The 15945-nt window shown below is 42.7% G+C and overlaps 1 protein-coding gene across 2 annotated transcripts in view; it reads right to left on the bottom strand.

Annotated features, from left to right (window-relative positions):
* SLC4A10 (solute carrier family 4 member 10) overlaps positions 1-4570 on the bottom strand; it is a 168492-nt gene extending 163922 nt beyond the window's left edge. The window contains exon 1 of one of the 2 annotated variants that reach the window (XM_075093306.1): positions 4492-4570. In XM_075093306.1, the coding sequence (XP_074949407.1) occupies positions 4492-4539 (48 nt within the window). In that variant the 5' untranslated portion in view covers positions 4540-4570. The remainder of the gene's footprint in view (positions 1-4491) is intronic. The other variant, XM_075093307.1, reaches the window with a different exon arrangement.
* Between the last annotated feature and the right edge of the window lie 11375 nt (positions 4571-15945).

Genomic DNA, 15945 nt, shown 5'->3' with positions numbered 1-15945 from the left:
CACTTTGTCCTTTTTTTTTCTCCCCACAAATATATATCAGGCTGCCAATTATTCTTAAATAGTAACACCACAGCACACCTTATGATCCAGAGAAAGCTTTTTCAGTCATGACATTGGTAAATACAAGGCAGAGGGGGTTGGGTTTTTGTAAAGAAAGATGTATCTCTGATTGTTACTTCATTTCATTCCAGCATTTTCCCAGAAAAAAAAAGATTTCTTTTTTCTTTCCACTCAGAACTTGGAATCAGGCAGTAAAAAGAAAATACCCAAAGCAGCAACTCAATCTTAAATTTACATTTATAATTCGGTTTTGGGGTTTTATTTTCATTGGTGCCATTACCTCAGTACTCTTGTCTTGAAAATGTAATGGTGCCTCTCTGTTTTCCCAAAAGAACCACAACATTCCTATAGTCCCTATAAACTCTAAACTGCTACTATAATGCTAAATTTTGGCGAAGTGTGCTGGGAATTGGTACTGTTATACAAACTGTGGGGTCAGGCTTTGCCATGCATTCTCATAGTGAGCAATACATTTCATCTGCAAGTCTCGCCGGAGGTCCCACTCAGCATTAACAAAAGCAAAAGAATTTGGCCTGTTGCTGTGAGCAGCTTCCCACACTCACCTGCTACATTAAAAATAGTTACTACCCAAGATCTCGCTATACAGTGCTCCCACATACAGAGGCCTAAGTAGTAATAACTGCGTGCCATTTGTAGCTGTGACAAGAGTGCTCGATGAAAACAGTACCTTTCTAGTGCATACATACCATATCATACCATGGTATATGTCCACAGGCATGCACTAGCAATGTCATGCTTTGAGGTCTTGTATCTACCAAATTTTTAAAGGAAATAAACAAATAAAACAAAGCAGCTTTTGAATTTTAAGACTGGATGAGGAAGACGACAGAACATGAACTTAGAAAGGAAGAGTCAGTTTGGCTTTACGTTCGTGGGTTTTACTGTTACCTTCAGGAAACACAGCAGAAAGGAGAATAACAGGCCAAGCATAAACATAGTTAACAAAAATATCTGCACTTTGTCTATACATGCTCCTTATATCAAGCATCAAGCCTCTGTCAGATAACAACCCTGTTTTGAAAGCCAATTTTGACTTGCATACAAGAGAGATCCAGAATGGACAGAAACACAATACTCCACGAATAACTTCTGCTATGAATACACTGCCTTAAGTGACAACCTGCAAAATAATTTACATGCAATGAGGTACACATGTGTATAGACAAACTAATCATATCTGGTTCTTTCATTAGAAATCTTTGTAGAGAAGATCTACAGATTGTTTCTCCACTTCTGTAAAGAAATGATGACTCCTCAGCAATCTTTCAATTACTCACAACTATTTTAAAGCACTCTGAATAATCATACTGAAAAGCTATACTTGATGACTGATAAATAAAACATTAGATGATACAGAAAGCATACAGGTCTGCATTTGTTACCACATTAGTATATGTATTGAACAATAAAAGAAAGACTATATTTGCATTTTCAAGAGCAGTCTGAACAAATTGTTTCCTGGTAAAACAATTGCCTGGTATTCCCTTTTCATTTATCTCTACAATATTGCTTTTACAGACAATTTGCAAAAAATTCCTAATAAGTTTCACAGAAATTTGCCCACACTGAAAAAAAATTGAGAAGCAATAGCCTAACCACTAACAAAGGTGCTGCGGCTGAGTTTCCAAAAGAAGTTTGTGATAAGAAAGACATTTAACTCCTCAAAACTGCAGGCAGCAAGGTATTTTATCATTTTGCAAATTGCTAGGGATTGGGGTTTTTAATTAAAAGCTTGTATAATAAATTAATAGTAACATATGACTAACATTACAATAAAAATAGATTCCACTTGGTACAGGCTGTGGGATTTTGGTGGGAAATTACATTGAGGCTTCACAATATCTGAGCAGCATTAGAAAATAAAATTAATCAAGGACTACATTTGCTATCTTTTTACTATAAATAACAATTAAAACATATCACGTGCTACAGTTTCACACACAAAAATAAATTAACTCTGTTGTATATACCAAAGCCATTAGACTAAGCCCTTGAAGGGAACAAGCTCTTTCAGCTAGGAACCTTTTTCTTCATACCCAGAGTCCACCAAACTGAGACAAAACTTGGGAACAGAACCATATCCATTTCACAGCTCTTACTCCTGTTCCGTTTGTTTCCAGTCAAGATAAGGACTGATACCTAAAACAGAGTACTCTGAAGGTATTGCTATGTCACATCATTACCTCCCAGGCTAAGGCCGCTCAAGTTAGCAGGGAGTCCTGCTCCTTCAACTCTGCCATGACTCCAGGTGCAAGACTCCCACCATGCAAAAGACATTTCTGCCTTACCACATGCAGGGTTCTAGGTATCAGCCAGGCTGAGGCTCCAGAGCACATTTACACACTTTACTGCTTCATGCACAGAGAAAATACCACCAGGACAGGGAAATCTCAAAGACTGAAGGAGTTGTGCCTTTACCATCGTCGTGGCAGGAAGGCAACGGCGCCATGTTGGCCTGCAGAGGCCCTCTCAGAAACAGCAAGAGTAAGAGAGGACTGATGAAGAGGACATGCCACAATAAATATTACATGGAGTACAGAAGTCTCCCTTCCCTATTTGAAGCAAACACAACAGCTGCTGAACTAGTTAGCTGTAGGAAATGGAGGTGGGAACCAGGCCTCAAACTTAATGAGCAACAGCACTGACGGGGACCTGCAGCTCTGCAGACAGGTCCTGCATCAGGGCAGGTCTCTGCCAGCCAGGGCTGCAGAGGGAACCAGGGACAGTTCTCCCCTCATCAGCACACAAGAAATCCTATCTTCTTTGGTCCTCTCAACCACAGCAACAGCTTTTTTTTTTTTTTTGGTGCACAGCCCTGGAGGAATAAAACTTAAAGCCAGACAGCACGAGGCAATCCTGTACCTTGCACCTTCTGAAAGCAGACTCCTCTGACTCCCTGCGCAGCGGCTGTCGCACAACCAGAGACAACACACATTGACAAAGCGAGACCGGCACGTAGGCTAGCATGGTACGAGCAAGACCGAGACTGCTACCGACTGCAGACTACCACACCAGTGTGAAACACTGAGGTCTAAGTCTTCCACAGGACTGCTGAACTACAAATGGAAACTGGATTCACAATGAATCGCCTCTCTAAGGAAAGGAACTGGGCAGTCTGTCTGTGAAAAAGACAGGACCTTCTACTCCAGCGTCAGAAATTGCAAAAGCAACAAGCAATAAGAATTGGGATTCATAAAAGGTATCCAGAGAGCAACAGGAAAAACTGTCCCTGCCACAAGGAGAGGAGATGCCAGAGATAACCTCACACTGTGTAGCAACCTGCCACCTGATTGCAAAATGGACCACGTCAACAGATGACGGGAACAGACCCTACGAAAAACGGGCTCACCACGAGTGCATCTCATCAACCTGCGGCAGCTGAGACTTGCCTCTGTCAAGCTTTGTCAATATTGTGCAGCTCGTCATGCTAACACAGAGCCATTTCAGGAGCCAGCAAAGCCTCTGCAGACCTACGCAGTGTGTTTACAGGGGTGTGTACGAATGTGAGAGACCTCTCCCTGCCCCAAACAGACTGATTTCCAGTGCAAGCCAGGAACCACCATTCACAAACAATCTTCAGTCTGAGATCAAGATCGACGCCCACACTTACACCTTGTGTGCATCTGCCAACCCTGTGTCTGGGGAAGGCCAGGCAGGAAAGAAGAGTCCCCCCGATCTAACAGCGTAAAAAAGTCACCCACCAACTGAGCCCTTTCCTACTTGCTGCGGAAACACCGCCCAGCCGTAGCCGTGCAATCGCGCTATGCTCAGAGGGAAGGGTGCACCGCGTACCCCCCCAGGCGACAATAACCCCACAGATTACCAGCTCCACGTCTGAGCACACGAAACTGCGACACCGCTGCACGAAGCGGAGACCGGGATCCGGAGGGAGAAAGCCCCAGCCGTGCAAGCGCCGGAGCTGCGCTGACCCGCCTGCGCTCTGCGGGCAGGGAGGGCCGGGGACCTGCGGAGGCAGCCCCGGCGCCGGGGCGGGATCCCCGCGGAGCATCCCACAGGTGCTCGCTCCCCAGCACTGCCCCACGGCCGGGAGCAGGGGGACAAGGGGGAGCCTGAAAGCGGAGATGCCGGAGGCAAGGGGATGCGGGGAGAGGGGGGCACCGAGGGGAAGGGGAGGCCCGAAGGGGGTGCAGCCGGAGGGCGGGGGTGCAGCCGGAGGGCGGGGGTGCCTGCCCCGGCGGGACACACGCGCACACACGCACAAACGCGCACCGCTCCATCCCCGGGCACGCCGCCGCCGCCGCCGCCGCCTCGCCCGCCACCGGAGCGAGCCAGCCCGTCTCCCCACGCACCGAGCAACCGGCCCCGGCCCCCAGCACGGGGTAGGGGGGGCAGGCGGACAGCCCCCCGCGCCCCCTCCCCGCCGCCGGGGCCGCGCTGCGGCAGCCGTACCGTGGGCAGCAGCGGCTCCATCTGCGCCCCTTGGTCCTGGGTCTCCATGCGGTGGCGGTGGCGGCGCGGCGCCCTCCCCTCCCCGCCGCCCCCCTCCCTCCTTCCCGCCCGCCGGGGATGCGCCGGGCTCCGCGCGCCGCCGCGCGCCCTCCGCGGGTCCGGTGGCGCGGAGGCAGGAAGCGCGCGGCAGTCACATGGCTCCGCGCGCCGCCGGCCCCGGCGCGGGGGGGGGGGGGTGGGGGTGGGGGGGGCGGAGGAGGGCAGGAGCCGGATCCGGGATCCACCTGCGGGATGCGGCCGGGCCCGGCGGGGCGGGGAAGGCGGGCGGAGCCGCCCCTGCGAACCGGCGCCCTCGGCACCTCTCCTCCAGCGGGCTCTGCCCGGCCCCCGCGGCCGACAGGGCAGCGGCTCCGTGCCCGAAGGGGGAGGAACATCACGATACGGCTCCGGAGTTACCGCTTTACGCCAGACTTCGGCCACAGTCCCCGCAAGACCCTTGCTTCAGCGCAGCCTTGGGCCAAAATTCATCTCGATCTGATCGGCATCAGAAGAGCACTGAAACACAGCGACTCCCTCCTCTGTCCTGCCATGCTTTGACCCTTGGACACAGACAGCACCTTCAAAATAGAGGGGTTTGTCCCATTCTCCACTAAAATCACCCAGTCGCCCCCTTTTACCTGCAGGTTATAAACACATACCTGGTTACTTTGTTCTTTATCAGGAGCCTTACCCCCTTCGCCCAATTTTATCCTTCAAGCCTGCTACACTTTTAGCTTCTCCGGGTCTACCTGCCTCTGCAACTCGTTACATTCAGCCACACAAATGATGGTCGAAGCCTAAATTTGGCTATCCAAGCAAGCATAAGGATACCTGAGCCCCCACAACACTTGTATTAAGGGCACAAGTGCAATGCTGCCTAAGCTGAGCCAGAGAAGTTCTCGATTTCTTCACTTCCCAGCACATCTCCCGAAAAACATACCCATCCAAACCGGTGTGCATAGGAATCAGACTAGGAAAAATAAGCTCTAGGAAAAGCAAAACTCTGTCTCCCTGTTAACATTGATTTCCTTGCCAAAGCAGCAGGCCGTTCCCTACATTTTGGATACCCTTTGCAGTCTAAAAGTACAACAATAAATAGTTTTGCTAAACCTGATTTAATTTCACCTGCCATGAGGCATGTTCTTCAAGTCTCTGAAAGATCCTCCAGGGCAATTTATCTGTCCATCAGCCAAGTGAGACACAGAGCTGAGGAGGTAGAGTAAGGGAAAGGGGAGTCAAAGCTGGTTCTTATAAAGGAGGGGGCTATTTTTGAGTCACAACTGCAAATTTGGTCCTTGTACAAAGCGATACATACGTGTAACACTGTGCAGAAAGACACAACACTGTGGTCCAGATTCTGGGACAGAAGCCAGATGCATATTTTTGTAACATGATTACTGATCTACAGTAATTAACACAGGAGGCCATTCGGGTCACTAGAGGTAAGGCTGTGTCAGCATTTGCACAGTAAAACCCTATTTGCAGGAGCTTAGAAGTAAGCTATGAAAGTCATGATGAAGCTGGGAAAGGAATGTGTTTAAAGGTGTTTTTCCTTCTTTAAAGAAAAAAGACTTCAAATGAATATACCAACTGTGGAACTGGGAAGACCAAAACCCTTCACTCTACAGGCATCTGTTTCAATGTAAACTAGTATAAGCATCCTTAGACTTCTCTGCCTAAATATATCATGCTTGTCCCAGAGCATTTTTTAATAAAATACTGCAATACCTGCAATACAAAGCTTCAAACTAATAGCCAAAGTCAAAGGGCAAGTCATTCTTTCGACAGCTGTGACAAACATGGTTCAATACGAAGATCCAAAATGTTGAATCCAAAAGCTCCAAAGCCAAAGGCTTTCCACATATGGAAGTGGAAGAACAGAAGGGACTGAGCTGAAAGCTTTATTTTTAATCAAACATAAAAGATACTAAGGTTTTTTAGAACATCCTAGCAGTGTATCACACCAAAGAGAGAATGAAGAGAAAAGTAATATGTTTATTCTCTAATTGCTTTATAATTGCATTTGAATTCTGTTTTCCCTTTCTTCGAGTTGTGTTCCTTCACTATTCCATGTGATGGGAGCCATACTCCCAGGCACGTCCAGCGATTTTCTGTTTTGCAGTATTACTCTATTGCAGTAGTAATGCCACTTCTCATCCCAGAAGAATTAGCTTTGAGATCATGAGACAGAGCAGGCTTCAGTATCAAGTTTGAACTTTTAGTACACAACTAGGTGATATTTTCAAGCTTTTGTACGTGAAGGCTAAAGAAAAAAGGAAGAGGATGTTCTCAAGTCATCAATAGTTTGACAAATTTGAATATAAGAGCAGGAGGTGTTGTGAAATCACAACATGCAGATACACTGAAATTTTAAGATTTTAAGAATACCACGGATATGCTATTGAAAGAAATACCTCTATAACATATTGATGTCAGACTCTAATTTTGTCTTTATAGATATATTTCTAGTGCATTACATAAATGAAGTAGCAAGGGCTTCTATATTTAGGTTTACCACGATGAAGCTCCTAAAGCAAACTTCAATGGGAAAATGGGGAAATATTTTTCTTGTTCAATCATGTTCTGATTTTAAGTCAGAAACTGACCTGATCCCTGCCTGGTGTCATCTTTCAGAAGAAAATAAAGACAGTGCAAGTTGGCTTTTATTCTCCTCCATCCTAAAATTGCCTCTTACCCCTTTGGTCTGCAGCAAGCCAGTAACTCAGATGTTCTCCTGAATCACGGTCAATGTTTTTAAACCCCACTGAACAGAGGTTTCATTCTTTAAAATCTCTTCACAAGGAGTATGTATTTTATATACAAGGAAATACATTCAGAGGGCTCAGCCCATTCTCAAAGTACTTCGGAGGTACATAGCATAGATTTTGGAGGCATATGGCATATTCCTACGTATCTGAGTTTGACACCCTATCCATTTTTATGTCAATAATTCCCTCTGGCTTGAACATCACCAACATAGCTCTGTATATACAAAAATAGGTGTGTGATAAGACGCAGCTCCAAAAAGAAGACCTAAAAATCATGGAGTTCAAGTTCATGAGAAGTCTTTCAATACTTCTCTTATTATGTCTTTATAATAAAAGTTCTGGTTTTCTACCTAAAGAATACTCCCTAATCAAGAGTGACGGGTCCTTCCTCCACCTAAGTCCCGAGAAGGTATTCTGATAGAAATAACCACTGCTATTTGTATATTTTTATACATGCATAAAAGCTGCCACAGAAGCCTTAGCATCACTTATTGGCCCAGTACCTCTCATAGTTTTACTATCATACCTCAGTTTTCATTTTGTGATCAAAATACAGCTATCATTTAAAAGAAATGCTGTATTTAAACCATTTCTCCAAATACAATTCCTGTTCTAGGAAGACGTCCTGGGTGTATTGGCTCTTCTCCCAGTTTAGCCATAAAATATGTCACTCTACCAGGATTGGGGGGGGGGGGGGGTTGCTACTAAGCAAGAGCGAACTCTTAATTTCCACATAGCTGTTAGTTACAAAACTGAACGTGAGAACTACTTAATTTAAAATGTCCCCATAGTAGAAATATGCTTGAAACCTAATTCACTCATTTACATCTATGTCCAATACTCTCACCACGTTCTTAATTCTAAAAAGAACCTGTACTCTGTCAGACCTAACAAGATTGCCAGTAGATTTTAGCAGCACAGCGAACAATTTCACACAATATTCAAAATCAGAAAGGGCTAGGGTTAGATCAGTTTGCCCTCTCTTGATTCCTGCCTAAGCTCAAGCCTCAAATACACTGGTAAATAAAATGCATGCTTAATACACATTAGTTTGAATGCTCATACTGTGCATATTTATCATAAAAATATTTTTTTAATGAAGGGAAACCTTTTATTTTTAATTGCAGGTTATTTTCAGCTTGTTACAGGTATTTCTATGTCAAGTAAAATTACAAATTAACTTCTAAGCTTTAGGGGGAAAAGAAATCACTACCAAGCAGGCAAAATCCTTTTCATTCTGTTTTTGTCTAATTGATCATACAAGATGAAATAGTAAGGGGTGGACCTCTCAAACTGCATTTCATGCTAAGTGAACCACCTTTAGATATCAAAAGGAACATCTCAGCAATACAAACTATTCCTACATTTTTTTCCCCTGTAATTAAAGAAACTATTCTGACGAGAAGGTAACAAAGGGGAGGGAGAAAAAACAAGTTCTGGCAGCAGTTTTTCCTCTCTCCATTCTTCCTATCTGAAAATAAATAACCATCTGGATCATTGTACTGCCTTTGTGACAGGTGGTACTCAGTTATGTTTCTCATTTCATTGGAAAGCAGTAATGGCTCTTTCTTTTGCTAATATACCCTGTCTGGAATTATTTGTCTCTAAGTTAATTCATTTGAAATATGATCCAAAAAGGTTCAGTGCTGATTGGGATATATTCTTCAGTTGCGATATAACCCCTTTTTCCCTACTGGCATCAAAACTGGAAAAAAGTATTCTAATAATTGTCTCACTAATATAACTTCTCACGTTCTTCAGCCAAAAAGAAGTAATGCCAATGAAATACGTCTGTGTCCACAAGCCCAATCCTTCAACTCCTGTAACACAGTGAGACAATCTGTGTTGGTAAAGAGCACCAAATATTTTACTTCCTTAATTTTCCCCAAAATGGATCATCTACCAATGTTTATGTTTTTTTTTTTTTTTTTATTCTAAGCTGGGCCTTTGATTTTTGCTATTTGCTAAATAAATATTAGAGAATATTGTTTTAAAATCTAAAATAAAATTAAGAGGCATTAAAGACTTTACCTAATACAATAATACATAAAAAGAATCAATACATTAGCTTGCTAATTATTAAGATAGCTACGCTTTCTAGGCTTATTTTTCAAGTGAAAGGAATTCCTCAGATATATTATCCATTCATCTGACTTTCTAAATAAAATATGTTGAATCAGGCCCTGATTAGTCACTGACCTAAATAATCCTTCAGAAAGATTAAGCTATCTTAATTTAAAACCTGCAAGGAGGGGGTGGGGTGGGGTGTAAATATACTGTTTATTGCTCAGTTATTCTAACAGCAAACCATAAATAACATGTATCTCACAGATGTAAAACAACATTTGTCTAGATTGAGCTTCAAGTCATTGGATCTTGCTACTTCTCGTATCTCTAGGCCAAGAAGTCCTCTAACATCAGGAACATTTTCTTTATATAAGCAGGTACTGTGTTAATACTCCTTTTCCTTTATAGCGCTTCTAATTCCTTGCTGCAAAAGAAGGCTTCGCACTACTGTCACGACTCCTCTGACCTATTCCAGTTTGCACAGGAACACGACAATATTCCAAAACATGACTTAAAAATTTAGCATTTGGAAACCAGACTATATGCCTTTGACCTCTGGATCATCCTGTTTTCCACATTATGAAACATGATTGTTCCCTTAAGCATTGCACCACAAGGAGAGCTCCTAACAGGGGCATCTACAGGGTCAGATGATGGTTATTGGGAAAGATGGATGAGGCTGGCTGTGGGTTTATTTGTTTGCAATATTTCAAATTTGCAAATACAGTAAATATTATGAAGTGCATGTACCTACTTTCACCTTTTAAATCCTAATCACATCCTTTGTCTACCACTTGCCTTAGGCTACAAGCACTGCAGCAGGGGTCTATCAGCCTGTATAACAGAGGCACAAAAGGCACAAAACTTCAGCCAGCAGCTTTTCCACAGGTATTCACATAACTATAAAAAGAACTATGCCTTGAGATCTGTACAATTTATGAACAGTAACATTTTGCACATATATCTAAGACACCGAAGCTCTCTGTGCTAATCCCAACAACCGAAGCGCTAAGCCACGAGAACTAGACTCATCTGCACCCAAGCCATGTTGGTCCCTGAAGCAATACAGGGTTTGCATGGCGTCATGCTGGAGATGTTAGATTTGGACAGGGAATTTACACAGATATTTGGCCTTGTCTCAGCCAGCCAGAAAGTTAAGATTGTATATGAAAGGAATACTAGAACAATAGTTAGTTAACGGGTGTCATAGCCATCACCCCTTGAGGGAGTCTCAAGTACGGGCTCTTCCCACCCTTCCTAACATATACACCTAGGGTGACTTGTTTCCTTTACCTTAGCATGGTCCCAGGACGGGGTCTCCACTATTTGCTCCAAAATCAGATTAATAGGGAATTAACAATGGGATTCACACCAAAGGCACAGTTAATAGCTTCTGTACACAAGAGTGAACTCTTGATTTCCACACAGTTTCAGTAAAAAAAGGTACCCAAAGTAACTCTTGAGGTTGAGATCCGATACTCAAAAATTCATCAGAGCTAAGCTTTCTTAGTTACAAAACCAAATCAAAGAACTGCCTATGCATTTTGAAGTGTCCCCATAGTAGAATGTTTGAAGTCTACCTAATTCAGTTGTTTATGTCTCTCTGATGCTCTCTCCACCTTCATAATTCAAAACCAAAATGCACTCAAAAGGCTGCAAGCAGATTTTAGCAGCAGAGTGAACAATTTCACACAATATTCAAAACTGGACAATGAGAAGACTAGGGTTAGTGCAAATTTATCAGAAAAATATTCCTTTAATAAAGAGAAACCTTTAAAAGATGATATGCAAACTTTTACTGATATTTGTATTTCAAGTAAAACCACAAATTAATTTCCAAGCTTCTGGAACAAGAAAACAATCAAATAAAATATTGCTGTGAAATGTACTTACATTGGTGTAAACCCAGACACGCCTAACAATACCAAACAAAAGATGAAGTCTTGACTTCATGGAGTCCATGGAAATTCTGCTATCAACTTCTGTGGCAGTAAGCTCTCGCCTCAAAACTTTTATCTTTTTAAGTTTGTACTGATTATATTTTTCCTGTTACATTAAAAAAAAAAGCCACCAATATGAAAAGTGCTTTGGTACAGAAAACAAGTAAAGCCTAAATTATTTTTTGTTTCCTTGCAAAGCTGATGAACAAACTAAACTCATGTTTAATCAAAGGGCTGCTGGCATGGAGCTTCTGTGGCCTGGTCATATACTAAGGACAGGTTTTTTTCACCCAGGTGTAGAAGATTAGACTGAAACTCAGGAAACTTGTGTTTTATTTCCGATTATGCCACTGATGAGCTTAGAACTTCATGTACTAACATGGTATTTCCCCAAATCCTTAAGTAACTTTTCAATGTATTGCCCTTGTCAGATACTGAACAGCCCCCACCAGATGGGGGAAAGTTGTATCTATTTTTCTCGTTATAGCTTAGGTTCTTACCCAATATCCCAACTGCTGGGATTCTCAACCTTGTCCTGATTTGCAGGCAACCCAGGGGTTTGTTTGCAACACCACTTCAGCTAAATTAGTTACTCCTGGCAGAAAAAGCACCCACCTCCTCCTGAAGTTTTCAGAATACAAAGTTCATTCAACACTGGTCAAATCTAAAGAGAGGAAAAAAAACCCACAGAAAGTCATTCCTTAATTAGATTTTGAAAACAAAGCTACTAAAGTTACAAATATCCCAATAAAAATCCCACTGAAGTTCCTCAGTAATCAAACCAGTTCTACAGTTAATTTATGGAGTTGGCAATCTAGCTTCCTCTCTACCCATCACCTTTGGAAGGAACCTGGCCTTAGTACCATGAAGTTCTTTTAGCAGATGCAATTATTTTCCCCTCCCCTGGAAGTGTACTCTGAGATAGCAAATAAAAATGAATGAACACTACTTCTTACTGTATTTTCTAATCACACATTCCTTCCAGCCTCAGCAGCCTTCTTGCCATACACAAGATTTTTTATAACAAAAACTTCAGAAACCATATAACATGAGAAGTGTTCATTTTAAGCATGTTTCACTAGTTTCATGATTTCTAGCTCTCTACTGGCTTTTCACAAAAACTATATCCGCATGTAACACACTACACACAAAGACAACAGCATTGGCTTTAAAGGCGCTTCCTATGTTTCAAAATACCTTCAAATCTTCATCAGTTTTGCTGCTCTAACCACTACCTACAGAAAAAAAATATTTGCTGTGTTTCAAGTTTCTTGCCTGTAAAATAATCAAACTGACCCACTAGTGAAACAGAAATACATGTCCTGCTCCTTTTTCCACATGCTACATTTCCAGGAAAAACATCTTGCCTAAAATCCAGAATTGAGGATCCTGACTGGCTCACGATTTCACAAGACCAGCAGCTGGTATAAAGTGGCACAGCTGCAATACAGTCAAACGGGCCTTATGAGATGGAAGTGCATTCCTTACTGAAGTAGCCAACTCAAATCAAATATAGGGATTTGAAAAGAACTTCCACTGAACTGCAATTGCTTTCCTTCACACACAGTGCAGTAGTTGCTACCAAGTAGTAACTATTCTCTTTAAAGAGAAATTCTTTCCACTTGAGCTTTTAAATTCTGCAAAGAGAACAAACAGGTAATTAGGCACAGAATAGGCAGGTAATTAGGACACAGAAAGTGAAATCTTTACTGACACTGGTGTCACTGAAGTCAAGGATAACAATTCCTTGGTGTTGTAAGAATTTCACCACATTAGATTTCCCTTAGGAAGGCTATGCAGTATGTGGTAGAGCACTGTTTCATTATGTTTTTTAATAGCGACAATAATGTAAAAATATATCGGGGATCCCAATACGCAACTGTTAGTGACATATACCCTGCAAGCTGCAACCATACTTCAAAGCGTTTGTCCTAAAGCTCAGAACTAAACCAAGCATGTCGGGCCTAACCAACCCGATCATCTTCCATAATGAAATGGCTGTATTTGTGGGCAAGGGGAGGGCAATCACTTGCATCTACCTAGACATCAGCAAGGCTTTCAATGCAGTCCCCCATAGCATCCTTGCAGAGAAACTGGGGAGGTGTGAACTGGATGGGTGAACAACAAAGTCAGTGAGAAGCAGGATGGACCTTTTGGCCTGAAGGCTAGTGGTCAATGGTTCAAAATCTAACTGCAGCCAGCTGAAAGTGGTGCCACCTCCAGTCTGTCGATTTTGGGGCTGACCCTGTCTAATGCCTCACATGTTTAATGACAATGACTCACGTGATGGGACAGAACGAGCCCTCCTGAAATCCATGTAGAGGCACCCAGCTAGGGCAAGTGGTTGATACACTGCCAGACAGCTATTCAAGATCTCCGCAAACTGCAGGAGTGGGCCGACAGAAACCTCATGAAGTTTAGTAAGAGGTGCAGAGTCCTGTACCTGGGATGGATCAACTCTGTGGGCTGTATTAGCCAGGTCACAGCCAGCATGAACAGGGATGTGATTTCTCTCCTCTGCTTGGCACTCACAAAGCCACATCTGAAATAACGTGGCTCTAGTTTTGAGTCCCCAATACACAGAGGAAGATCAACAAATTGGAGTCTGTTCAAATGATATACTTAGAGCATTGACAGCCTAAATTTCCATGAGCAATCTAGATTCATTTTATAGTATATAAACTACAGAGAAAAAGGCATTTCTCAGCTGTAATTCATCTCACCCTATGGTAAACATTTAAGGTAAATAATGATCTAGGAGTACCTGTTTCTTTCCAATTACTTCAAAATAATTTCACACAAATTGCTCAGATACCAATAGCCACATCTGACCCATCTAATGCTGTCAGACGACACCCCCAAGGTGTCTTGCATTACACCTGGAAAAAGATCACTTACAGAGGAAGTAACAGCATAAGTCTGAACTCTGCTTTTTATCCAATTTTGACCAAAGTCAAACACACCAACCACAGAACCGAGCTCAAAACCTGAAAAATCTTATCTGCATGTCTGTGGATCTCTAAGACAGTGACTGTGGGGTTTCTGTATCTCATCTATTTATAGGGTCTTTAAGCCCATTAAGAGATTAAAAAAAAAGACACACAAGCCATTTAGTACATGTAATCTCTTTACCATGTCTGTAAATACTACATTATTTGCAGATCTGTAAGTGTAAGGACACAGATGTAAAACCGCTCCCTAGCCACTTCATTATGCCCAGCAATGCCTGTATGCGTGCTCTAGTCTGAGGAATCACTGCCTGTTCCTAAAAAACACAGCCAATGCGTTGACACAGGTAAAATATGTTACCACCCACCGGCAGGACCAGAAGCTGCCAAAGCTTCCAGAATTTCTCTAAAACTCTCATCACACACACGAAAACACATTAGAGTGAAAGTGTGAGGTTGTCAGGATCACCTGAAGCATCAAACAAACATCACACTGACTGCACTGCACTGCTGGAAATGTATCTTGGGCCACTGCTGCAAAATTTTACATTGGCGTCAGGTTGCGTGTCTTGAGAACAGTGATGGACTAATTAAAACCTTGACCAAAGTTACGTCATTGACTGTGCTCAACATCTCGAACAACTTAGACTGTGGGATGTTAATGTCTGTACTGTCTAAAGGACCAAAGACTGCTTCTCATCTCCCACGGTTTCCACTCTGACATATCCATATCAAAACAAGGCCATTGTACCGTTTCCCCCCCGGAGCCCTGGTTCCCACGAAGAGGAAACTATGACATGGAGAAGCTGTAGTTCGCTGCAGCCGAGACATGTGGCAGACCAAGAGCATAGGGCTTGTCCCACATACCTCATGAAGCACTCAAAACAGAGAGACTGGAAAGCACGCAGAGGCCAGAGCCTTCTCATGAGAACAAATTGCTCTGCCCTACCCCAAGAACTGGTGGTCCTCTAGATAATGCTACAGGTCTCAGTACGAGAAATTCACATCTCAAATGTCTGGCATCATACCTGGACCACTATTGTAAAACCTACATTTTGCTTAATTTTTGCTGCCTCTTGTTAGATCTACTGAAAAGATTACAAGTCCAGAAGTATATCCATTTTTTTCCCCACCACACTAAAAGAGGTGGTTCCTCTCCATACAGACTTTGGCTTCTCTCACATCCTCAGGCCAAGCTACCACTACACAACTGGAATTTGTTAAGTCACTTGAATTGTACTCAGGGTTGGCAGGAGGTTAACCTGTTTAGGGGAAAGAGCACTTTTTTGCATGTCAGTGCTCCTACCATTGTACATAATTTCTATTTTATTACATTTCTTGGTGTTATTTCAGAGAATATAACTGTATTTCTATCATCACAGCACACACATTCGCTTCTGAGCCATACCTAAATTACTAAGCTATGACAATGCTGGCAGTGGAACTGCGGTAGCAGCAAGTACTGCAAGTTTGTTTAATAGCTGTCCTGCTCCAGAGTAATTGGTAATACTGGAAGTCTAACTTGCATTTGCCTAATAACAACTATGACAGCCTAACAGATATAATATATGCTGAGCATAACTGAGGAGCACCTCCGTGTAAGATCTTTCAGGATGCTGTATGTTTTGAGATCACTGAAAAGGAAAAAAACAAAATTAAGATCACACCAATGTATTTCCATATGATTCTGTA

The sequence above is a fragment of the Phalacrocorax aristotelis genome, chromosome 5, assembly GCF_949628215.1.
Source record: "Phalacrocorax aristotelis chromosome 5, bGulAri2.1, whole genome shotgun sequence".
NCBI lineage: Eukaryota > Metazoa > Chordata > Aves > Suliformes > Phalacrocoracidae > Phalacrocorax > Phalacrocorax aristotelis.
The sequence above is the reverse complement of the archived record's forward strand: the minus strand, read 5'-3'. Positions and strand labels throughout refer to the sequence as shown.